We start from the raw sequence: 25,064 nt of genomic DNA, 5'->3' as shown, positions 1-25,064 counted from the left end.
ACTGTCTTTTCTCAGGTGGTACGATCTGCCGTCACCAGTGGTGCAGGAAGCACTACTTCAGGTGTGGTGTCAGGTAGTCTGGGCTCCAGGGAGATCAACTACATTCTACGTGTCCTCGGGCCAGCGGCCTGCCGCAACCCGGAGTGCTTTACGGAAACTGCCAAGAGTTGCATTCGAATCGCTCTTCCTGCCCCAAGAGGTGCTGGCACTGGTATGGTGGAAAATCTCCCAGAGATCCTCCCTAAAAGTCATATATCAGCATATATGGTAACACTTTACAATAAGGTTCATTAGCTAAACATATATAATTAATGTATTAACTAACATGAACTAACCATGAGCAATACATTTGTTTAGTGTATTTACTAATCTTCATTAATGTTAGTTAATGAAAATACAGTTGTTCATTGTTTGTTCATGTTCGTTCACAGTGCATTAACTAATGTTAACAAGATTTAATAATGTATTAGTAAATGTTGAAATTAATTTATTAATTGAGATTACTAAATTCTGTATAAGTGCAGTTCATTATTAGTTAATGTAATCTAATATAGCTAACTAATGTTAAATAATGAACCTTATTGTAAAGTGTTACTGCATATATTGTTGTTTTTTTTAAGCCAATTGCCTGATCACAGTCTCTCTCCATTAATCAGCCTCAGATGATGAGTTTGAGAACTTCAGAATTAAGGGCCCAAATGCTGTCCAGCTAGTGAAGACCACACCCCTGAAGCTGTCCCCACTGCCCTCCATACCAGAGACAATTAAAGAGGTCATCTACGACATGCTGAATGCCCTAGCAGCGTATCACGCTCCAGAAGAGGGTAAGAAATCTCATCAGACAGAAAAATGAGAGCATGCTTGTATTTAGTTCATGGTCCAGATCTATCAAACTGTCATCTCTCATCAACATCCACTTTCTCTTAATGCTCGGGGTCCATTTGGGTTTGTTTATGTGTAGCAGAGAGAGGAGAGGAGCGGGCAGCCGCAGTACCAGGGAGTCAAGACCTTTGTCAGATCCTGCAGGATGTCGGTGATGATGTCTACCAGCAGTACAGACTCACCAGACAAGGCAGTGATTTTGACTCTCAGTCTGCCTTCCACATCAATGTAAGAGTCAACATGTTTTTATGTTTTATGTATGATTTGTGTGTTGCATCAGTTATCATAGAATATCATAATTGCAATCACTACTGCTAATATTTATTCCGCTACCCAAAACTTTAGTGAAACTTGCCCTGCACTGTGTATGCTACATTAATGATAATCAAACTTTGTGGCTTATTGCAGAGAGATGTGTTTTTACGTGTCTAAGTAAATGGACGTGCTTTCTGGTTGACTAGTGAAAAAAATTGTACTTTGAAACATGAACTCAAAACACTTTGTCCGCTACATAGCAACATACTATCAACCATCCAGATAGCAACTTCTTGATTTTTGTAATTTGAAGAATTTGTTTAAAACATGGACAAATAGGAAGTAAACACTGTAATCAACAGTGTACAACACAATCAACACTCTGTAATCTGGTAAGTCCCTGTGCACCTGGTCACAGACAGACAGTCATGCAGAGTATATGTTTTTATTCAAGATGCAATGTGCTCTTTAACTGGTTTACAGATGTTTTTGATTTGTGGATTGTGGTCTTTTTTTTTTAGACAGAACTTGTAAGCCTAAATTAATGAAGATAGAATGGGCATTTTTGTGTGTTTGCACTATGATGTTGGGTTCTTAGTGCTGTTAAAATAAAAGTCTCACTCACAACACTTATTGGCCAAATAAAAAGCTATTGACCTATGCCGGTAATTAAAAAAAATGCCAAATAGGGACCGATATATCTGTTGACCACTACTCTTCCGCATATTTTTCCTGCTCTAGTGCCATGGCATTAGTTTTGCATGGGCAAGCACTACTTGCATTTTCTGAACAAAATGTTCAAATCTAGTTCAACTTTAGCTGCTCTGAAATACAAGAGTATCCCAAGTGTATGTGTACTATAATAGGCTCAGAAATGTGGGATTTGCATTAACAGTAGGTGTTAATTATTCTCTATCAGACTCAGGTGTTTGCTGCAGATGGTGCCGTTGCAGAATCCTCCCAGTCTGGAACACCACAGGGAGAAGGTGAACACACACACACAGCTCAAAACCTTTCTTTATACAGTAACCATATTTTTCTCAGTTTTGCTGGTTCCTTGACTTGCCCTTGTAAATTTGTCCTGTCATTATTTTTCCTATGTCCCTAGCCTCTACGCCCGAGGAAATGCGTGAGGAGAAAAAGGAGCAGGAGGGAGAGAAGGGAGCTTCTTCAGAGGAGAGCCGAGCTGCTAAAGCTAAGGCCAGCAAACCCCTGATGCCTACTTCCACCATTCTGAGGCTGCTGGCAGAGTTGGTGCGGTCATATGTTGGCATCGCTACTCTCATCACCTCTTACAACTACACAGCTGGCCAGTCAGAGCTCATTAAGGAGGTGAGCCATATTTGAGTTGAGATGCCTGGTCAGTGTTTCACTTTCAACTTCTGTCATTGTTTTTCAAGAACTTGAGCCTCTTTATGCAATTTATACTTGATTCATGATTGCTTTGAACACTTCTCCTGGTCTATAAAAGACATTATTTCAGTGCATTTGTAAAGTCCATGTTGTTGTTTTTTTTTTTACATTTGTCATGTAACATTTGTGACCCTATATATGTACAGGATTGCAGTGTGCTGGCATTTGTTTTGGACCACTTGCTCCCACACACCCAGAACTCGGAGGACAAGGACACCCCTGCCCTTGCGCGACTTTTCCTGGCCAGCCTTGCTGCAGCTGGCACAGGCACCGATGCCCAGGCGGCCCTGGTCAATGAAGTCAAGGCCGCTCTGAGTCGAGCATTGGGCATGGCAGAGGGCACAGAGAAACATGCCCGGTCAGTCTGGCTGCCTAGTCGCTATACCAAACATATAACATATATACTTAAATAGATACATAAATCTTAAATAAACTTTTGACTTTTCTCTCTTTTGCAGTTTGCAAGCAGTTATGTGCATCATCAGCACCATTATGGAGTCGTGTCCCTCCACCTCGAGCTTTTACAGCACAGCCACAGCCAAGACCCAGCACAACGGGATGAACAATATTATCCGACTCTTTCTGAAGAAAGGCCTTGTCAATGACCTTGCCCGTGTGCCTCACAGCCTTGATCTATCCAGGTAACTCATAATACTACTAATAATAAATATTTAAACTAGTATTATATTTTATTTAAGGCATCAGTGTTTGTGTACCCCCCATCCCAACATTGGTTGATTGCCGAAGAATCAATTTATTAATTTTCTTTTGCTTCTCATTGCTGTTCTTGGTTTCTTGCAGTCCCAACATGGCAAACACAGTAAATGCTGCTTTGAAACCTTTGGAAACGCTGTCACGGATCGTGAACCAGCCCAGCAGCCTGTTTGGGGGTAAAGGGGGGTCTAGCAAGAACAAGACAGAGCATGACGCTGTTGGCACCGTCAGGGACAGCAACAGCAACACCCAGGATCCAGGTAACACTAAAATGTTCCAATGCATTGATCATTTTAACCTGCGTCATAGTATGGTTACAGTGGCCTTAATGAATTGTGTGTGTTTGTAATGGCTGTTATTGTCTAAAGGAGAGGCCGGCGAGGCAGAGCCAGTAGAGAATCGTGACCGTGGTCAAGCCACAGATGCTGACCTGATGGATGGAGAAACCGAGGGAGACACTGTGGTCATTGCTGGACAGCCTGAGGTGCTGAGCACTCAAGCCATGCAGGTTAGAGAGACAGCAGTTTGTGGAACTGTTCTCTCAGTTGATGAATATGAAAATCCTCCTCCAGCTGAACAATGTTTGATTTTCATATATGCTTGTAGGTGGAGAATGAGTTGGTGGATTTGATCGATGAACTTTTAGAGAGGGATGCAGGAACTGTTAATAGCACCATCATCGGTAAGTGATTTATTTGATTCCTGGCCAGATATGGAAGCGATACAGAGTTGGTTACGCACGTTTGATTCGGTTTTGCTGTTAATTAGTGGGTCGTTCTGGAGAGGATGAGTCTCAAGAGGATGTGCTGATGGATGAGGCTCCTTCCAATATGAGTCAGGCCTCCACTCTCCAAGCTAACAGAGAGGGTAGGACGTGAATCTCATGTTTTCTCTCTTGGAGCTTATGACAATGACCCATAAATGGTATAGCCTACTCATTGGGCCTGGTAGAGAGGTGGTGTGTCCTGTGAATTTTAGGGTTTCCATCTGAAACTTAAACATCATTTCTATAAAAAAAAAATTCTATTTGTATTATGTATGTAGTTTTAAATACCTGAGATTTATTTAACAGACTACATATTAGTGCTTAAAGAAAATCAACAACAGACCCATGTAAGTGAGCTAAAAGGTCATTTACAACTGTTAAAAAAGTTTTGTTTTACGCTGGGAATTTTTTGTGTGAAGTTTCTTAAATCTGTCTTGGGGAAAATCCTGCAGTCATTTTGTTGTCTATGCTGATTTAGACTCTATGAACATTCTTGAGCCAGAAGATGAGGAGCACACACAGGAGGAAGACTCCAGCGGTAGCAATGAGGATGAGGATAGTCAGGATGAGGAGGAAGAGGAGGAGGAAGAAGAGGAGGAAGATCAGGTAATAGTTATTTAAAAAGCCATAAAACACTCTGAAGAGAGTGTTGTGTTCTCTACTTATCTGCCCTGCTCATTATCCTTAGGATGATGAAGAGGGAGATGAGGATGACGATGATGAAGGCTCAGAGATGGAACTGGATGAAGATTTTCCTGACATCAATGCCGCCCCACACATTCGTTTTGAGAGATTCGACCGAGATGATGACCTCATCATTGAGTTTGATAACATGTTCTCCACATCTGGTAAATCATTTGTATTTTAATAAACATTTTTCAGATACAATTCATTTATTCTTTCTCTCTCTTTTTTTTTTAAACGGTCATAAGATTTTTTCTTTTTTTTTTCTTTTGACCTAATGTGTCACATGCACTCTTTCTGTCTTTGTACACTTTAGCTGACATCCCTCCCTCACCAGGAAATATCCCCAGCTCCCACCCTCTGATGGTGCGTCACGCTGACCACGGCTCACTGACGCTGGGGGGTGCAGGCACCAGTAGCAGACTGGCTCAGGGCATGGGACGCAGTCAACGCTCTCTTCGCCAGCTCACGGCCAACACAGGCCACACTATTCATGTACATTACCCTGGCAACCGTCAGCCCAACCCTCCTCTCATCTTGCAAAGGTAAGTCCTTCTTTAATTAACTTGTGTTTGCCTTTCAGTTATCTAAAGATATTTGAAATTATGTACTTCACAGTGGTACAGAGATTTGCATAACCACATCCTTAAAGTTAATTCTGTTCCCCCCCCCCCCTTTAAAAAAAAAACATGTCAAACATCATAAATGAGGCTCAAATTGCAGTTCTCACTTGCGGCGCAAACATTAGACACAACAGACACTTCAGCTCCTTTTTTATGTATGTGTCTCAGATTATTGGGCCCCAGTGCTGCAGCTGATATCTTGCAGCTGTCAAGCTCTCTGCCTCTGCAGTCTCGCGGTCGTGCCCGTCTCCTGGTGGGTAACGAGGATGTGCACATTATTGCCCGTTCGGACGATGAACTGCTGGATGACTTCTTCCATGAGCAGAGCAGCACAGGAGGACAAGCTGGTGAGTCTGCCACTGACGCACTGCTTTACATTAACAAGTACAGATGCACCTGCTAAACCCTTGTGTTGTGCAGGCACCCTTTCAAGTATCCCAACCGCCTTAACCAGATGGACTGATGAGTGTAAAGTCCTGGATGCCGAGAGCATGCATGACTGTGTGGCAGGTAAGACCATCTCAAAATGAATTTCCTTGCATCTGTTGTTTAGCTTGCACTACAAAAGAAATAACTGAGTGTATGTGAAATGACAAGTCTTGTGCTTGGTTTCTCAGTGGTGAAGGTCCCCATACTGCAGCACTTGGAGAGCTTGCGTGATGAAGAGCTGGAGGAACGCAGGGAGAAGAGGAGGAGACAGTTGGCAGAGGAAGAGGAGACTGCCAAGCAGAATGAGAGTTCTGCAGTGGGAGAGGAGACCCGGGAGCAGAGCCTGGTAAAAGAGCTAAATGTGAACAATTGAAGAGAGAAAATAAGTGTGTAGCATAAAGGCTGTGACACACCAATTTGATGTCAAAAAAATAGCGGTGACAAAAGCTGACTGTTGTTGCCTCACATTGGCGGCGTCTGGGCCAAAAAACTGCCTTTGAACGCACACACCAAAAGAGCTACAGGTGACTGCCAACTAGCTTGTGTATTCCGTGTCTGCGTGTAAGGAAATAGCCGTTTATATCATTAGGTATCGGTAGTTGATTTTCGTCATTCAAAAAGGATATATTTTGTGACAATGTATGAGTCAGTGTCGCTTTTAATCAATTAATGTGTCCTTGCTGAATCTTACCGCAAACTTCTGAATGGTTGTGTATTGATAATGTGAAAATCTTTTTTGTGTTTAAAGTGAAGCAGATGTTATTGTGCTGATGCCACTCTTAATATTTATGAATTCTCTTTTTGATCTTTTTTTATTTATTTATTTATTTATTTATTTATTTTATATATATATACATTACAGTGATACGATTTTGGTCATACCATCCAATAGTAATTGAATTTAATTTAATCAGTATTGATTCATGGCAGGGCCAGGTAGAGGTCTGCATTCCTGCAGCCCGCAGGACTAATCAGATTGCTTGCGGCGCTGGATTAAATTTCTGAATGACAGACTGTAGCGGTTGGTATCTCTTATGTAATTTGGACGGTAGCAGGCTTTGACAACAGCGATGTTTGAACTTGAAGTGAACAAAACTTTCTGCAGTGGTGGCTTTTAGTTCCCTGGTGTTCGTTTTGGTACTGAAACCGTCGTCAGTCAGACATTCTGTTCTTGCACTTATTGTAAAAAAAATAAATAAATAAAAAAAAATAATAATAATGCAGAATAGCTAGCAAGCCAACAGTTTTTTTTTTTTTTTCTCCATAAGTAAAACTACTTGTATAGCCAATAATTTATATTTGTTATCCCCAATCATTCTCTTTCTTTAGGGGAAATTTAAATATGAGATTCTGGAAATTAGATCTAAATTTAGTGGGTTCGGTCGGGTCAGGAAGAACATCATTCTAAGCAGATAGTGGGTGAATACAGTGAATTTTAAGTGGGTGCAGGTGGGTACGAAATAGAACCTAGCGGGAGCGAGATGAAAAAACAGTCCCATGCAGACTACTACAGCCAGGGCACAGGTTACATCCCTAATTTATTGTGAATTTCACAGTAAGCGTGGATTAATTGTTGCTTTTGTTTCCCACAGGGCTCTGGGATTGGAACAGTCAATGGAGCTGGAGAGAATGCTGCAGGTAATAACATTGCATGTTTGTGCTTTATATATTTATATGTATATGCATGTTATTGTTAATTGCTGTTTCACTGAGCATAAAAATTCAAGTCAAACAGTGTTTTGTTTCTGAAATGTGAAAATGTGAAGATCTAGGGTTCTGGATGGGTTCTTCTGTGGGCTGTGGGATGAGGTAGTAGTTTGTATAGTTTTAGGATCACACCAGATCTGGGAGATAACTATACAGTCTACTGTCTTTCCCACGGTAACCGCTTCGACAACTGGATGATCTTCCTGCCTACCTTCATCGCTGCGGCAACTGCTGCTAGGCAACAATCAAATGCTCAATCAAACAATGTTTCTAGGCAACTGCTCTATTATTTATAGGTTTGCATCTACATGAATTGCATTCATCACATTACTGTCAATATGAACACATCTACATTATTTGTTTATTTTTTGCCTGTGGCTTTATGTTTGAATGCAGTTATCATCTCTAGTTGTATAAGCCCACAGTGGCTGTGTTGTGGTGAGGTAGTAAGTTGTGTTGTTGTTGGGGATCAGTATAGTGTGGCCCTTCAAGGAGATAACTATACAATTTACTGCCTTCCTCACTGCAGACCCTCAATCAACAATTTCCTGCCTTTGCAATGACTTCTATAACTGAGCTACAATGTCATTTATCAGGTTTATCTAACTGAAGTGATTTCTCATTTCTTCTCTTCACTCTGTTATCTGGTCAGAAGGAGAACAGGCCCAGAGTGGGGTATCCTCCTGTCTAGACCCTCCTCGCACCTCTGAGGGTTTCCTCACAGCGCCCCCATCAGGAGAAGTCACCCCAACCACCCCTGCCCCCCACGAGCAAGCCCTTGTGTCTCTGGAAACAGCCATCAGTCAGCAGGTGCACCAGCCAATCACAGAGCTGCTGCTGGCTGACTCTAGTCCTGACTCTCACGGAGCCTTGGCTGGGGCGGGGCTTCCCCAGCTCTCAGCACCTGATAGGGCGAATTGTGAGGCAGAAGCATCTCAGATGGAAATGTCACCTGCACCCACTATTGGTGAGAGAGGAGGAGGAGCATTGGATGCAGTCAGGGAAGGTAGATTAACTTTGAATCCTGTAAAATTAGATTTTACGCACTGTGGTTCGTTGGAGTGCCTCAAAATGATTTTTAAAGAGGCTGAGCCTTTATCAAAATTGTTGTATAATCCCACTGCATTCTACATGCAACTACTGCATGTACGTTTCCCCCTTTTTGCATTGCATTTGTTTGAAAAATGTAAACATGAGATGTTGAGTTTATTTTCCCTGCTGTCTTTGTCTCAGCTTCTCTCAGTCCAGATATAGCTGAAAGTTCAGAGCCTGTGCCAGTGGGTGTGTCTCAGCTTGAGGGTTCACCCATGGATACGAGCAGTCCCGCCTCAGGAACGCAGGAAGAGCCAGCTGCCAGCTCCGCTCCCCCCAATCACATGTCTCAGGAACTGTCAGGAAGTGGTGACAGTGGCCTCACAGACAGGCAAACAGATGCAGAAACAGGGTGAGTATTTGAACCAAAGTACTTCATAGATAAATAGATGAGTAGTGATCAGCAATTATTACAGCCTTTATTTTTATATTTTAAGTCTATTTGTTATCTTTATTATATTTTAATAAATAATAATGATTAAATTAAAATAATAATTTTAATAAATGTTTATTACCATGTTATTATCATTATTATTATTGCCATAAAATATTTTTAATCTGTAACAGAGTAGCTTTTTTTGGTGGCATATACAATGTACAGAAATTGCTGATTTTGACCAAACTTGATTCACTAAAAATATTTGCAAATGCTACACATCTGTTGGCAAGATTTTAGATTTTTGAGCTTACGTAGGGCCTAAAGGTCTATTAAAAGATCTGTTAATCAAGCCAAGTCTGTTATTGCCCTATGATGACTATATATTGATAAAATTATCGGCCAGTCACTCGTTAGGAGCTAGCTTTCTTCCATTTGCAAGATAAATTTACTCTCATCAATTTTTATTTTTTTATTTTATTTTTTTTAATACATTATGACTGTAAAATCCTTACCTTTTTATGATCTTTATTTCAGCTCAACTTCTGTTTCATCTCCTGGTGAGACCATGCCTCGGAGTGATAGTGCTGATAGTCAGTCACAAGCCATCCAGGAGGAGCCACTCCCTTCCACCAGCAATGAAGAGGATGACCCTCTGGCTGGTCGGTGTTTCAACACAGATTGATGACAGCTATAGAGCCGTACCTCAACTTTGTGTCACACATTTTTTTTTGTCACCTCGTTGCAGGCATCAGTCTGCCAGAAGGTGTGGACCCATCTTTCTTGGCTGCACTCCCTGAAGACATCCGTCGGGAGGTGCTGCAGAACCAACTAGGAATCAGACCTCCTTCTCGGCCTCCTGTCACTTCCACCCTGACTCCCTCAGTTAGCACTGTGTTGGGTGGAGGGCCAGGGGTGACGGAGGTCAGCCCAGAATTCCTAGCAGCTCTCCCACCTGCAATTCAGGAAGAGGTATGAGTGAACGATACTTTAAATAACTTGTCTGAACACATAAAGTCTTCCAAACATTAGATGTGTGATTGATGTTTTCTTTTTTTTGGTCAGGTCTTGGCTCAGCAACGGGCGGAGCAGCAGCGTCGAGAGTTATCCCAGCAACCCCCACAAGGCGATCAACCTCTGGACCCGGTCACGTTCATCCAGACCCTGCCCTCTGAGTTGCGACGATCCGTACTGGAGGACATGGAGGACAGCGTGCTGGCGGTCATGCCCCCAGATATTGCAGCAGAAGCTGCAGCACTGCGCAGGGAACAAGAGGCCAGGCAGAGACAACTGATGCATGAGCGGTTGTTCGGTCACAGTTCCTCCTCAGCACTGTCTGCCATCCTACGCTCACCAGCTTTCACAAGCCGCCTCGGTGGCAACCGTGGGGTACAGTACACCCGGCTGGCTGTGCAAAGAGGAGGAACGTTTCAAATGGGAGGGAGTGCTAATCACAGCCGGTGAGTGTGAGGATAGACAGGGCCTGATGCTTGCTTCCCCCCCCCCATGGAGCACGTGTGCTCCTAAGTTGAAAAATTTAGGAGCGTGTTAAAAAAAACTTAATGGATGCACTGAAAATGTGTCAAATAATGTATACAAGGAGACATTTACAAGCAAATTGATTTACTTTTAGAAAACAAAAAGTAGGTTTCTAAATGTTTCTGCCTCAAACTGTATTTAATAATTATGTACTTTTATACCTGTAATAAACAGATTATGGTGGCGATATTTGTAACATCTATATATTGAGTAATATATGTTAAATAATGTTCTTAGTCTTTCTTTCCTGTCACAGGACAGGCCAGACAAAAGCTGCAAGAGTTTACTTTTAATAAAATGCCAGATGCTGTTTGTGTAACCAAAATACCAGTAATAATAACCAGGGGGAAAAAAAATGCAGGACTTTTATTTTGAAATGTCTATGCTTTACCAGCTGCTCATTCAAATATGCACTCTTACAACCATCTGCATATAAACACCATAAAGTAAACACTGTCAGAACTTTTTTTCACTAATTTAAACTCCTTAAATTTCACAAAACTGAATTTTTTTTTTTTTTTTAGACTTGACATGCAGGGACTTTTTTATTTGCACACATGCCCTTAAATACGTTTTACAGTTTGCACGCATCTATTTTTAGTCACAAATCCGAGTGAAACGCTCGCACTGTGGATCTCTGATGGAAGCAGTATTTGTTTGTGGACAGTTACTTGTAGTATCTCTAATTCCTCTTTTGTTTATTTTTAAATCTAGGCCCTCTAGTTCTAACGTTGATTCTCTCCTGCGCCTGCGGGGGCGTCTCTTGTTGGACCACGAGGCCTTGTCCTGCCTTCTAGTGCTGCTGTTTGTGGACGAGCCCAAGCTCAATACCAGCCGCCTCCACCGAGTGCTGCGTAATTTGTGCTACCACTCTCAGACACGTGGCTGGGTCATCCGCAGCCTTCTGTCTATCTTGCAGCGCAGCAGCGAGAGCGAGCTGTGCCTGGAGACCACACGCCTGGAGGAGACCCGTGGTAAGCGCTCACTAGGCCAGGGCTCTTCCAGCGGAGGAAAGTGTTCCTCTTCATCCCCGCAGACGGGTGTAGCCTCTTCGTCATCGTCCTCATCATCTTCCTCTCTAGAGCTTTTGAACAGAGTGGAGTCACGTAGTTCCAGTCAGCTCTCCTGGCTGTCTGTATCAATGGACGCAGCTCTGGGATGCAGGACCAACATATTTCAGATCCAGAGGGTGTCGGGCAGGAAACACACGGAGAGGCATTCAGCAGGAGGGGGCATGAGCTCAGGAGGGCTCGGTGGTGGAGTGTCAGGAACGGGAGTGGCATGTGCAGGGGGAGGAGGTGGATCAACTGTTCACATTCACCCACAGGCTGCTCCGGTTGTCTGTCGACATGTACTGGATACACTCATACAACTGGCCAAGGTACTAGAGAACCTTTAGCAACATGGTGTTTTTGCTGTTTAGTATGTTCATGTGTCACTGTGTTACAGGGCATGACACTTACTTTTTTTCCCCAAGGAGCATGTGTGTTCCTCTGTTGAGCACAATTAAAAAAAATCAAATAATGTCTTTTTCCTTAATAAAGGGATACAAGGAGACAAATGTATATATAAAAAAAAACAGATCATTGTGCTGATACTTGTAAAATCTATGTATTGAATAATGTGTTAATGTTCTTAGTCTTTCCTTCATGTGATGGGAAGATTATATGTTGAATTAAATGCCAGATATCTTTATTCATAATGTAGGATGTTTAATTATAAACAATCCAAAATACCCTGGGATCATAATGTAAGCATTGTCATCAACAGTAGATCATAAGCAATCTATTGGCATAAATGTGCTGTATTCATTGATTCGGAACTGCTCTGAAAACACCAAAGCCTGTAGAATGTGCAACAGTGCTACTCATATTTAATTAAGTCATAGCTTAAAATCAAGTTTAAGAATCACGTTTTTATTGACATGCATGCTCCTGAATACATTTTACAGTTCGTACACATCTATTGCTATTGCATAATGCAAGTGAAATGCTCGAACTGTCAAGCTCTGCTTTATATTTTAAGTCTTTTTATCTCTCTTATATTTCTTATAGGTATTTCCAAGTCACTTCACTCAGCAACGCTGTAAAGATCCCCTTTCTGCCTCCTCGTCTGAGTTGGACACTCGTCTTTGCGCTGGCTCAACACCGACTGCAAGTGCAAGCTGCCGGTCAGGTGGCACCAGTCAGAGTAACTCTTCAGCTATTCCAAGCAATCCCACTTCTACCCACAATTCCCTGAGCGCCTGCTCAGTTACACCACAGTCCCTGGGCATCTCCACTGACTTCTGGGATCTCCTGGTCAAGCTGGACAACATGAATGTGAGCCGTAAGGGCAAGGCATCCATGAAGACTGTGCCTCTAGGAGGTGCTGGTGAGACAGAGGGGGCTTTGTTCAGCCTTGAGGCATCTCCTCTGGGCCAGCTGATGAACATGCTGTCCCACCCAGTGATCCGCCGCAGTTCTCTCCTCACTGAGAAACTGCTCCGCCTACTCTCTCTGATCTCCATTGCTCTGCCTGACAACAAGGCCACAGAGGTGCCAGCCAGCCACCCAGTGCCTCAGGCCCCAACTGCCACACCCTCTGCTCCTGCCACTCAAACCACAGCGGGGACAGGGACCATCTCAGCGGTGGCAGGTGCGGGCACCACGCAGGGTTCAGTAGCCCCGATGCCCTCTCAACCACCCACTACGGTATCTGTTGTTGCAGGCAGCACCACCACCTCCGGCAGTATAGCTGGTGAGTCTCGCTAAGCGTTTAAATACATAATGGATTAAAAACATGGATTAATACCAGCTGTTTTGTGTTATTCTTAATTACAGTCTCCACAAAAGTTAAAAGTATAATTGCAAAATGGATAGCTCCAGATCTTGATTATAATTGGCTGAGCCATGTTCAAAGCCGTTATAAAATACTCTATAAACACACTTGTGACCTCATTACAACAGTATTACTGCGCCACTGCCATTCTGGTAAACCATTGGTGAAGAACTATATTGCTGGGTGGAAAAATTATTTATCAATAAATTGTTTTGTTGCTGTTTATATTTTATGAAACCTTAAAATGGGTATATAACATTTTAGAAAAGCAATAAGCCATGGTTTACACTGATTTTAGAACGGCTAAACGCCTCTTAGCTGCTCTAAATCAGTGTAAACCACAGCTTTTTGTGGCTTATATTTATATACAAATTCATTTTTAAAAAAGACCACAATTTTATATGGAAGATATCCACTTTTATACATTTTAGAGGTCATTCTGAAATCAAATAATTTTGAATAATTTTGAAAAATCTAATTATTTATCTCACTTTTTAGCTGGAAAACAGAAGGTGGCAGTGAGCAGCACGGACATTGAAACCAAACTCGCCTCTACTGGACTAACAGAGAAACAACTGCAGCTCTCTGTGGAGGTATTTAATGATGGTGCACGCACATATGTCGCCTTATGTCTGGTTCTCCTAACCCTGGGCTCTTTTGACCCAGCTCAGCAGTCTGATTAGTTACCCCCTGTGGTTTGTGTACAGGTGCTGACATCCCACTCGTGTTCAGAGGAAGGTCTGGAGGATGCGGCTAACATCCTGCTGCAGCTGTCAAGAGGGGATGCACTTACCCGAGACACTGTACTCAAACTTCTGCTCAGTGGGGCACGTCAGCTCGGATACACTCTCTGCAAACAAATCGGTCAGTACCTCATCATTGGGATTTTTTTTTTTTTTTTTTTTTTTTACTGGAATTTGCCTTTCTGTTTAAATGTAGAGCAGGCATATGAGCTCATGATTGTCATCACCACCATGAATAGCTTGTTTTGCTGCTTAGTTTTCATAATGTGCAAAACTGAATCACTGTCTTGATGGTGGTCTCTTTTCAGGCACTTTACTGGCGGAGTTGAGGGAGTATAACCTAGAGCAGCAGAGAAGAGCACGTGCTGATGCTCAGTCTCCTGAAGCTTCTCATGAGGACCCATCCATAACAACTCGCCTCAAGGGCAAGATGACCAGCAGGTGAGGAGAAAGTTTCAACCTACAATACCATTCAAATGTTTGAGGTCGGTTCAAATGTTTTTGAAAAAAGTCTCTTATGTTCACCAAGGCTGCATTAATTTGATTAAAAATACAGTAAAACAATCAGGGCTATCACTAATGATGATTTTGGTAATTGAGTAATTGGTTGATTATTTTGACGATTAATCGAGTAATCAGATAATTTTTTTGTGGTAATAAAAAGACGAACGATAGCCTTTAAAATTGGCATGAAATCAAAATTGACCCTATTTACTGTTAGTGCACATTACTTGTCTTGTGGTGATCAATTTATTCTTATTTATGCTATATTAAGATTTTTAAATGGTTTATTATATTGTGCAGCCTTAAACTGTCTAATAATGCGGTTCATGGATTCTTGTCTGTGGAATGTGGCACTTACGGTATTTTGCCGGTTAATCGACACGGGTAAATTGCAATCGAGCACTTAAATTTAATCAAGGAATCCTGCCTTCAGTGTCACATGATCCTTCAGAAATAAATGTATAAATTTATGTAAACATAAATTTTTCTATCACTTTGGATCAATTTAATGTATCCCTGCTAAATCAAAGTATTCATAAACAACTCACTGACCCCAAACTTTTGAATGGTAATTTACCTCTGGGTTTACACTGATTGTAGAAAACACAGAGGTTCAAATCACATTTAGAGCAATTTCCTAGATAAAAGAAACTTCCTAGATAAATTCTGATGAAAGAATAAAAATTGAAACATCACTTAAGACTATTGCAGGACTTTACCTTTCTTATATATAAGGGTTTACAACAATAACAGTACTTGTCCTTTCCCTTGGGTCTGAATGGATTACAGGTTTGATGGGTCGGAGAGTGTGGTGATTGTGGCTGCACAGAAGCGCACGTTAGGTGGCCGTGAGCTGCAGCTGCCCTGCATGAGCTCGCTCACTTCCAAGACCTCGACGCAGAAGTTTTTCCTGCGTGTTCTGCAGGTCATTATTCAGCTTAGAGAAGACACACGGCGTGCTAACAAGAAAGCTAAGCAGACAGGAGGAAGACTGAGTAAGTCACTCTTTAACACAGAGGCATCCTCCAATCCTTTAAGAACATTTCCACGCTTCACATTGAAGCTTTCAATTGAGTCTCGTTTCCCATTGAGCACTATAGACAGTTTATTTTATGTTCACTGGACTATCTAGATTCATTCTCCATTTGTTTCCAGGTTCAACCAGTCTGGGCTCGGCCAGCAGTATCCAGGCTGCGGTCCGTCAGCTAGAGGCTGAAGCGGACGCCATCATTCAGATGGTGAGAGAGGGGCAGAGGGCCCGCCGTCTACAGCAGGCCCCCCCACCCTCTTCATCCGCATCCTCTTCCGCTGCTGTTGCTGCCGCTGCTGCTGCTGCATCCGCTGCTGTGGCTGTGGCTGGATCGTCTGCCCCCAGTACCTCTGCAACCAACAACCCCCCCGCTGGCACGGCCAGCGCAGCCACGGTTAGCATGGGCCGCACTGACAGCAGGCAGACTGCTACTGACTGTACTCACCCTCACACACACCCATGATGTTCATAATACCCTGTGTATTTCTTAGTGAGGATATCTCACAGCCTAGGACACCACTGACTAATTTTTTCTCAGTAAAGTTACAATCTATTTGGATGTAAATGCATTACACACTGGGCATGGCAATATAGCTAAAAATCTTGATTATTCTCACCCATTTAATCTCTATCTCAGATGTAAAGAAGATGTACAGTAAAAATAAATTATATAAAAAAAAAAGTATACTAAATAAAAAATATCATATGATTCATATAATATAATATTATATTAATTCATATATATTATATTTTATGTACCAGTTTAACAATAAATGGTAGAGACAACAATATTTACTTTTTTTTAATGAATTCATTGAAATGGAAATTCAAAAGCACTGATTTGGAAATTCATGTAAATTATTCAGACTTCCCATTTTTGTTCAAATCTGAGAGCCTATTATAATTTTTCTTAAAGTTTTCATACTCAGACATGAAATAGCCTATCAAAAAGATGTTAAGAAAACCTATTTAAAAAAAAAAAAAAAAGTAAAATTAAATTAAAATCACTGTGATGCTTAGAATGCTTCATTTTATATCATCCACTAAATCATCACAAATATTACCTATATCGCCAAGCCCTGATTACTCATTAAATCTAATGAAACTAGTAAAACTTTTGCTTGCAGTTCAAATGAAAACTATATATGTATCCTCTAAAAGACTATGCCAGTGCTCTGTTTATCAAACACCTGGACACTGTTTTAAAAGTTACTAAACTTACACTTAGCCCACAATTGTTTTCCAGTGACAAGTCGTTCTGTCATAAGACCCTACCAGTGACTCTTTTCTAAACCCCAGCTTTCTTTCACCTCTCTACTGCTTTGCCTTCCACTGCATTTTGCTGCATTTAACACACAAAGCCTGTATGGTGCAGTATTTGAATGTTGCATCCAGCTTTTTGATTCTCTTCCGTCTCTAGCTTTGTCTTTTTGTGTGTGGTTTGATATTTGGCTGGCTGTCAATGCTTCTTTGCTTAAGCTCCATCCCAACCCCCTCTTTCCTGCCAATGTCTGAATGTTTTGATGCATGATACTCAGTGTCTAGCACTGCCTCTGGTTTTGGTCTGTGATTACCGCATTTCATCTTTTTTCCTACATTATACACTCTTATTTGTCTCTTCTCTGTCGGGGGGAATTGTATTGAATCTCATCCTATTCCTTGGTTCCCCTGGTTCAGTCGGAGGTGCACTCTGTTGCCGAGCCCCCAGCAGCTCAAAGAGATGATTCGCCCATGGATGTGGACCAGCCCTCACCCCTAGAACAGGACCAGGCAACCTTAGGTAAGGCTCTGTAAAACAATAGCTGTGAAATGATGACAATAGGAACACCAGTGCATGGAATTATTGCATATGAATCACTGAACTTCTATGTTCTCATACGAGACTGCTATAATTTATGGTGTCTATAATGGTACTGCAAGGAATAGGGTTTGGTATCGAGAAACGGTTCCATTTTAGAAGCGGTTTCTAATTTCCAAGAACCGTGGATTTTAAAAGACGTGCATTTTGATTCTGCTTAATGATCCTTATGTGCACATTTTAATGTGATTTAATACTATTCAAGCGCAAAAAGGTATGAATCCAAAGCACGTATTGAATAACATTTGTAACTTTAAGGACTACTCTACCTAGTTTTCTTTTTATAAATAAAATATTAGTTTTATTTTACAATTGATTACATTTGATTTCAATTTCTGTACCTGAAATTTGTTCAATTCTGTTTATTTGTGCTAATGTTTGATTATATTTTATTACTGAATTTTTACTTGTCTTTTAATGTTTGAAATGTACATTATTTAGGCTTGTTTTTGCCGTGGTATTTTTGTTAAAACTAAACAGGCAAAAGTTCTTTGTAAAAGTGTTCTTTAGGCTCCTGAATATGGTGCATGGTATTCAGCTGCATTTTTTTTTTTTTTTTTTTTTTTATCTTCTTGAAATTGAGTCAGTCATATACTTGTATGATGATTTAAATGGCTTTGCAATGTAAGCTTTGTAAAGTAGGTAAATCCAGTAATATAGTATTAGATTACTCTTTCAAACCAGGCTTATAATTCATAATTATTCTACAAATCATGTAACATATTATCCAGGGCCCATATGACTGGTGCTGTTTTGATGTAACTTGAGAAATCAGTGTCTGAAATAACTAGTTCATATAGAATGAACTAGTTATAAAAATATGGTTTGTGTGTGAGTAGGTGAAGAGAGCAGCAGTCAGCAGGAACAGGAGGAGCGTTTGCCTGATCTGCCGTTGTTGAGTGAGCAGCTGTTGTTAGACGAGCTATGGGACATGCTGGGAGAGTGTCTGAAAGAACTTGAAGAGTCTCATGACCAACATGCAGTTTTAGGTATTTTTATTTATTTACTAATTTTTTTTTTTTTTTAAGAATTTTTTTTAGAAAATAAATTATTTCATCTTATAAATCTTTTTTGTATCCCTGTAGTTCTGCAGCCTGCGGTGGAGGCCTTTTTCCTTGTGCATGCCACCGAGCGGGAAAGCAAACCTCCGGTTCGAGACACTCGGGAGAGCCAGCTGTCACACATCAAGGATGAGCCACCCCCACTGTCGCCTGCCCCTCTCACACCCGCCACCCCTTCCTCTCTGGATCCCTTCTTTTCCAGGGAGCCCTCATCTATGCACATCTCCTCCAACCTGCCTCCAGACACACAGAAGTTCCTGCGTTTTGCAGGTGAGTCAATCAAACACAAGCTGTCTCGTGGTCCCTAATGGAAGTTCACACAGTTTAGAGGAAGTACATGTTGAATACTAATGAAGGCTGTCCTCGATATGAACTCTCTCTCCCTGTCTTTAACAGAGACCCACCGCACAGTGCTGAATCAGATCCTGCGTCAATCCACCACTCACCTGGCAGATGGGCCATTCGCTGTTTTGGTTGACTACATCCGCATCTTGGACTTTGATGTCAAGCGCAAGTAAGATTCTTTTTCTGCCTTTTATACAGCATTAAGAAATGTTGACATTATTTTCATGACAATTAAGAACATTTTCCTGAGTCGTATTTCACAACAAAATAAAAAATGTCGTAATGCAAAAAAGAAATTGTATTTTGCTTTTTTGTTTTTCATTTAACATTATTCTTACTATTTAATAATTATATCGACATTTATATGACAAAACATTACATGAAGAAAATGTAAGACTCCCCTATCCCCAATTACTGTAATGTGTTTAAAAAAAAAAAAAAAAAAAAAAAAAACATACATCGTTGTACTTTTTGTATTACTTTGAAAGCCCACATTATGGAAATTTCTCTTCTTCTTGTTGTTCTGTTCTGTTCTGAGTCTTTATCTAATAAGTGTGTCTCTTAGGTATTTCCGTCAAGAGTTGGAGCGTCTGGATGAGGGGCTGAGGAAAGAGGATATGGCCGTCCATGTGAGGAGAGACCACGTCTTTGAAGATTCTTACAGAGAGCTGCACCGCAAGAGCCCAGAGGACATGAAAAACAGACTGTAAATCTCTCACGCTTTCTCACTTTGACACTCTTTCACCGATGTGCACAGTTTTTTTTTTTTTACCAATAGCTGCAAGCAGAAAGAGCAGGGCAGTTGTTTGTTCTCTTTTTCGTTCTCATGGTCTCTTTCTCTACAGGTATATAGTGTTTGAAGGAGAGGAGGGTCAGGATGCAGGTGGGCTGTTAAGGGAGTGGTACATGATCATCTCCAGAGAGATGTTCAACCCCATGTATGCCCTATTCCGCACCTCGCCCGGTGACCGGGTCACCTACACCATCAATCCTTCCTCCCACTGCAACCCCAACCATCTCAGCTACTTCAAGTTTGTGGGACGTGTGGTGGCCAAAGCAGTCTATGACAACAGGCTATTAGAGTGTTACTTCACACGCAGCTTCTACAAGCACATCCTGGGCAAGAGCGTCAGGTACCAGCAAAGATTATCCTCATCCGTCATGATTAGACTTTATATATCTCTGAAATGTATATAGAATAAGCTGGATTTTTTTGTGTGTGTCATAGGTATACAGACATGGAAAGCGAAGACTATCCCTTCTTCCAGGGTCTGGTCTACTTGTTGGAGAATGATGTGTCCACTCTGGGCTACGAGCTGACATTCAGCACAGAGGTATGGACACCATGCATTTTGACACCAAGTACATTTACTTATTGTGTTATTTCGGTATTAATATAGGTTTGGTATGAAGAACCAGGAATGATAATCACTTCTCATGTGTTCTCAGGTCCAAGAGTTTGGTGTGTGTGAAGTGAGAGATCTGAAGGCCAATGGTGCCAACATCCTTGTCACAGAAGAGAATAAGAAGGAATATGTGCATCTGGTCTGCCAGATGAAGATGACAGGTGAGCATACACTTCAATAAATGTCATTGCTTGTGAGGAAAGGGGGAGGTTCAAGAGTCAGTCAGGAAGCTGAAACAAATTTGTTTCTCAGGTGCAATCCGTAAACAGCTGGCTGCCTTCCTGGAGGGCTTCTATGAGATCATCCCCAAGAGACTGATCTCCATCTTCACTGAGCAAGAGCTGGAGCTGCTCATCTCCGGCTTGCCCACCATCGATATTGACGACCTCAAAGCCAATACAGAATACCACAAATATCAGTCCAGTTCCATTCAGGTATGTACACATCAAAGGACATTAACTGGACCAATCAGCTGTGAGCAAAGTGACACATGTCTGAAGCAATAAAGTCTCCCCCACTTTCTCTTGCTCCAAATTCAAGGTCACTACATAGTAACAGATTTTCAAAGACAAAAATGCTTTAAAAAAAAAATTATATATATATATATATATATTAGGGATGTCCCAATCAGGTTTTTTTGCCCTCGAGTCCGAGTCATTTGATTTTGAGTATCTGCCGATACCGAGTCCCGATCCGATACTTCTATAATACATCAAAAAAAGAATAAAGAAGAGCGGAAAAAAACAGATCCAGGACGTTCCTTATTTTTTATTTAATTACAAACAGAGCACTTCTGTGAGGTAGCTTGAACAATCAAGTAATAAATAACATAAATTGTTCACTTCACTTCACTTTAGTGCAACAGTAAATATAAAAAAGGCTAATATAAAAACAAATATATTTGGTTTGATTTGGGTATGCTGCAGTCTGTGTAATAACTAAAATAATGTTTATATATATCATATTTTCTGGCTAGTTTACTTTAGTTTTTTATAATACACCATACTTTAACCCAAACTGAATAATAAAAAACAAGTTTAAATGGGTAAATCTTCTATTATTATTTTTGATTCTTAATTTTCTCAAATACTCAAATTCTTGTTAAAACACATTAGACATGCGTATTGTGTGCATTTTGAACACTTTTTGTGTGAAATTATATTTATTTTGTCCATCAAAAGTGTGCTTTCACTTTAATTACGTGTCAGCAGCGCAGCGTGTGTCTCAATCAGCTCCCTAGTTCAGTAGTCAGGACACTGATCAGGGTATCAGCCACATTCACTTTCATTATATACTGATTCACGACCTAGGGAGCTAGGGAGCTGATTGAGACACAGGGATAGACTCGGTGCCGAGGCGATCGCGGCACTGCTGCTTACGCAACGCTCCTGCCTGACGCTTTACGAGCTGCTCCTGCTGCCTGTGTGAATGCATCCGTTGGTTGACATGCACGCTTAAAAAAATATGCGCTACTCACGCGCCGCTTACGCTTGCAGTGTGAAACAGGCCTAACTCTGTGCCACCGCATCACTATAGATGTGTTAAAAATAACGAGAATATATATACATATATATCCGAGTCCTGATCGGGAGGTAACGTCCGATTCCGATCGAGTCTGAAACCACATGATCGGGCCCGATTTCCGATCACGTGATCGGATCTGGACATCCCTAATATATATATATATATATATAGAGAGAGAGAGAGAGAGAGACTTGAACACACATGTGATTGGCTGTTCACTACTGATGCACACTTTCATGTGCACATATTCCATGGTTATTTATGAACTTGGGATAAAAGCCTGAGTTGACAAAGGAAGTTGATGATCAATGCCATAATACCAACAAAGCCTGATTGGTTTGGTTTTGTCAACTAGAAACTAAACCTGTAACCCTTTTGAAGTTTGTTCAACTACCATCATGGTACGGGCCCCAGGCTTTTGACCAAAAACCCATTGTCTTTTGGGTGATGGAACTGGAACCGAGTTTTAGGATGTATTCCTGCAGCACTATATAATTTTATAGCCAAACTGTTTAAAGTCAGATTTTCCTACTGCTTTACTTTTCGTCTGATAAAACGTCTCTACTTGGTATTAATTTTCTTAATTTACTGTCCTTTCTCTACATAGATCCAGTGGTTCTGGCGTGCATTACGATCTTTTGACCAGGCTGACCGGGCCAAATTCCTGCAGTTTGTTACGGGCACATCCAAAGTGCCACTGCAGGGCTTTGCTGCACTGGAGGGAATGAATGGCATCCAGAAATTCCAGATCCACCGAGATGACCGCTCCACTGACCGCCTGCCCTCTGCACACACTTGGTAAATGAACATTGTTGGCTCATGCTGCTACATTGCATGACAGTTGTACAATCAAAATTGGTTTATTGCTTTTTTGTTTCTTATTGCTTTATTTCACCTCTGTTTCTCTCCTTCTCCTTCCAGCTTTAACCAGTTGGACCTCCCGGCATATGAGAGCTACGAGAAGTTAAGACACATGCTGCTGCTGGCCATTCAGGAATGTTCTGAAGGCTTTGGACTGGCCTAAAGACTCTCCTAAACCCACATACAGACACACACAGATGTAGACTTACATGTTGTTAACTTATGACACACATGCATATTCACATCACTATCATACATACGGCCAAGACCTTCTTCTAATCCACATAAAACAAACAGATGGACGGCTAAACGAGTGATAGAGATGTATTGACATTGCCCACTACACACAGAGCCTGGCATTGACACACCGAACTGTATTTGGTATATGTGTGTGTCTCACTTCCCTATTAAAATTACAGAGCCCGGGAGAGGATCACAGAGGATATCTGCGGACTAATGTAAAAGACATTTTCTCCATTTAGTTTGGTTTCTCTGTACAAAAGGTTTGGGAGTTTGTTTAATCTTTTTTGTTCTTCTCTGGCTGTTAAAATAAGGAGAGGGCTGTTTTGTGTGTAAAGAGGATGGTTGTAACCCTCTGACGGGGGAAAAAAAAAAAAGTTGATTGTCCTCTGTTGCTAATGTGTGACCTCACTAGCTTTGCAAATGGGAACTTTAATTTCAGGGAGGGGGGAAGTTGTGGAAACTGGCGGGAGGGCGAGAACATGAAATGAGGTTTTGGTGAAATCGCAGACGTTCTGGGATTTTCAGAACGGGGACATTTTTAGGCAACTTTTGTGGTATTTTTGGAGAGGAACACACAGATTTAAGAAGTGAAGGACTGAGACGTTGAACCGCGGGTGCTCAGACACTTGCGGTTATTACCCAACTGCTGATGCAGCCTCTCAGCAGCTAATCAGAACGTAAATTGCTACATAAATAAATGCATAAAATGAGCCCACTGTGTCCTCTAGAGTTGTTTCAATGTATGCCTTACACATTTGCACTAACAGGAGCAAATATCATTTATATGTTAAGAAATATACTGATGGAGGTCCATGAAAACTAACTTGACACATGCTGTGGGGTCCAAGTATTAAAAGCTCTATTCTTCATCCTGAGTTATGTATGAGGAATTCTGTCCAGTTATTGATCACCTGCATGAATCTCACATTTATTGCTTTGGGTTTTTCTTTAATGGCATTTTAGGACAGGCTTTTTAGCCTTTGTTCTTGCCCTCTTCCACTCTTTTTGCATGGGAGCTGGTGTGAAGTGTAATGAGTGTCTCAGACCATCTGGAGCTTCCAGTAATGTCCGTGCTGGGCATCCGTGCTGTTAGGATACAGTTCATCACGCCTGCTTTCTCCTCCTCACCCCGGACAGCAGGAGTCCACATGTCTAGACTGACATCTCTCAACATAAAGTGCCCGATCAAAGGTGAGAGAGGATGTTGGAGCCATGATCGTTGCCTGTCTTTCGGATGTATCCTTTTGTTTATTCCATTTAAAGCATCAGAATGTGCCTACAGCTCACTGTTATGCAAGCCAAAGATGAAAGTCCCCCCCCCCATACTTGGGTCTAATTTCCTGCACTAACAGTGAAGGAAATGGAGCACCTGCAAGTAACTCCCTTTTCCATCAAGCACATGCTTTAATTCGCATTAAAGCTGTATGCAATGTGATTTGCTGTAAAAAAAAAAAAAAAAAAAAAAAAAAAGAGGTAACACTGTTTGTGTCCTTGTTACATGTACGTATTGTAGCGGTAACGGTAAACTATGCGTAATTACATGCGTCTAATCCTAAACCAACCCTATGAGTACATTGTTAGTATTACTCAGTACTTAAATGAATAATTACACTGTAACAAAGACCTTAAAATAATGGGTAACACCTTATTTTAGTGTCATTGTTACATATGTTACATGCAGTTACTATAGTAATAATTATAAAGTATGTATAATTACATGCAACTAACCCTAAACCTAATCCTAACCCTATAGTAAGTCCATGTAGTTACATAATATTACTCAGTATTTAAATGTAGAATTACAATGTAACAAAGACACCTTAAAATAAAGTAACCAAAAGAGGATTTTCCAAGTTGGACAAAACAATTATGCTATGCACGTAGTTCTTGCCCAGAAAAATGCCATAATATTTGAGTAATCAGTAATGACTTTATAATTCTGCATTTCATGCTGGCCAGCAGGGGGAGTGCAGTGATCCTTTAGTTATTAAATTTGCCAACAAAAAAAACCCTAATCATTTCAAACGTTTTTTCATGTAAATATTAATCCATTATGGTGGCCTGAGTGTATTAGGTTTGTTTAAACTGCCTTTTCCGCATGTAAGTGCCTTGATTTTTGTTTTACCTCATTAATAAATAAACCAATCAATAGTTATCAATAATGTAAGTGGAGCGAAGAAAGCATTTTG

At 41.1% G+C, this 25,064-nt stretch overlaps 1 protein-coding gene across 11 annotated transcripts in view; it reads left to right on the top strand.

Moving 5' to 3' along the window:
* Positions 1 to 23,750, top strand: part of huwe1 (HECT, UBA and WWE domain containing E3 ubiquitin protein ligase 1) — a 45,456-nt gene extending 21,706 nt beyond the window's left edge. For 5 of the 11 annotated variants that reach the window (XM_048178317.1, XM_048178320.1, XM_048178312.1 and 2 more), the window contains 41 exons: positions 16 to 211; positions 657 to 824; positions 962 to 1,110; positions 2,057 to 2,123; positions 2,246 to 2,469; positions 2,697 to 2,908; positions 3,009 to 3,191; positions 3,352 to 3,524; positions 3,633 to 3,772; positions 3,871 to 3,946; positions 4,033 to 4,131; positions 4,509 to 4,636; positions 4,719 to 4,878; positions 5,031 to 5,259; positions 5,506 to 5,684; positions 5,758 to 5,847; positions 5,955 to 6,112; positions 7,356 to 7,404; positions 8,126 to 8,479; positions 8,707 to 8,917; positions 9,479 to 9,603; positions 9,690 to 9,913; positions 10,007 to 10,401; positions 11,195 to 11,861; positions 12,535 to 13,219; positions 13,799 to 13,893; positions 14,008 to 14,164; positions 14,352 to 14,484; positions 15,337 to 15,542; positions 15,703 to 15,971; positions 17,255 to 17,357; positions 18,275 to 18,424; positions 18,521 to 18,766; positions 18,893 to 19,010; positions 19,407 to 19,547; positions 19,687 to 19,974; positions 20,070 to 20,175; positions 20,291 to 20,408; positions 20,500 to 20,681; positions 22,379 to 22,569; positions 22,693 to 23,750. In XM_048178317.1, coding sequence (XP_048034274.1) covers positions 16 to 211; positions 657 to 824; positions 962 to 1,110; positions 2,057 to 2,123; positions 2,246 to 2,469; positions 2,697 to 2,908; positions 3,009 to 3,191; positions 3,352 to 3,524; positions 3,633 to 3,772; positions 3,871 to 3,946; positions 4,033 to 4,131; positions 4,509 to 4,636; positions 4,719 to 4,878; positions 5,031 to 5,259; positions 5,506 to 5,684; positions 5,758 to 5,847; positions 5,955 to 6,112; positions 7,356 to 7,404; positions 8,126 to 8,479; positions 8,707 to 8,917; positions 9,479 to 9,603; positions 9,690 to 9,913; positions 10,007 to 10,401; positions 11,195 to 11,861; positions 12,535 to 13,219; positions 13,799 to 13,893; positions 14,008 to 14,164; positions 14,352 to 14,484; positions 15,337 to 15,542; positions 15,703 to 15,971; positions 17,255 to 17,357; positions 18,275 to 18,424; positions 18,521 to 18,766; positions 18,893 to 19,010; positions 19,407 to 19,547; positions 19,687 to 19,974; positions 20,070 to 20,175; positions 20,291 to 20,408; positions 20,500 to 20,681; positions 22,379 to 22,569; positions 22,693 to 22,795 — 7,947 coding nt within the window. In that variant the 3' untranslated portion in view covers positions 22,796 to 23,750. The remainder of the gene's footprint in view (positions 1 to 15; positions 212 to 656; positions 825 to 961; positions 1,111 to 2,056; positions 2,124 to 2,245; positions 2,470 to 2,696; positions 2,909 to 3,008; positions 3,192 to 3,351; positions 3,525 to 3,632; positions 3,773 to 3,870; positions 3,947 to 4,032; positions 4,132 to 4,508; positions 4,637 to 4,718; positions 4,879 to 5,030; positions 5,260 to 5,505; positions 5,685 to 5,757; positions 5,848 to 5,954; positions 6,113 to 7,355; positions 7,405 to 8,125; positions 8,480 to 8,706; positions 8,918 to 9,478; positions 9,604 to 9,689; positions 9,914 to 10,006; positions 10,402 to 11,194; positions 11,862 to 12,534; positions 13,220 to 13,798; positions 13,894 to 14,007; positions 14,165 to 14,351; positions 14,485 to 15,336; positions 15,543 to 15,702; positions 15,972 to 17,254; positions 17,358 to 18,274; positions 18,425 to 18,520; positions 18,767 to 18,892; positions 19,011 to 19,406; positions 19,548 to 19,686; positions 19,975 to 20,069; positions 20,176 to 20,290; positions 20,409 to 20,499; positions 20,682 to 22,378; positions 22,570 to 22,692) is intronic. The other 6 variants (XM_048178319.1, XM_048178323.1, XM_048178316.1 and 3 more) reach the window with 5 other exon arrangements.
* The last annotated feature ends 1,314 nt before the right edge of the window (positions 23,751 to 25,064 follow it).

This window comes from Megalobrama amblycephala, linkage group LG24 (assembly GCF_018812025.1).
Source record: "Megalobrama amblycephala isolate DHTTF-2021 linkage group LG24, ASM1881202v1, whole genome shotgun sequence".
Lineage (NCBI taxonomy): Eukaryota > Metazoa > Chordata > Actinopteri > Cypriniformes > Xenocyprididae > Megalobrama > Megalobrama amblycephala.
This window is presented reverse-complemented; position numbering and strand designations above follow the sequence as displayed.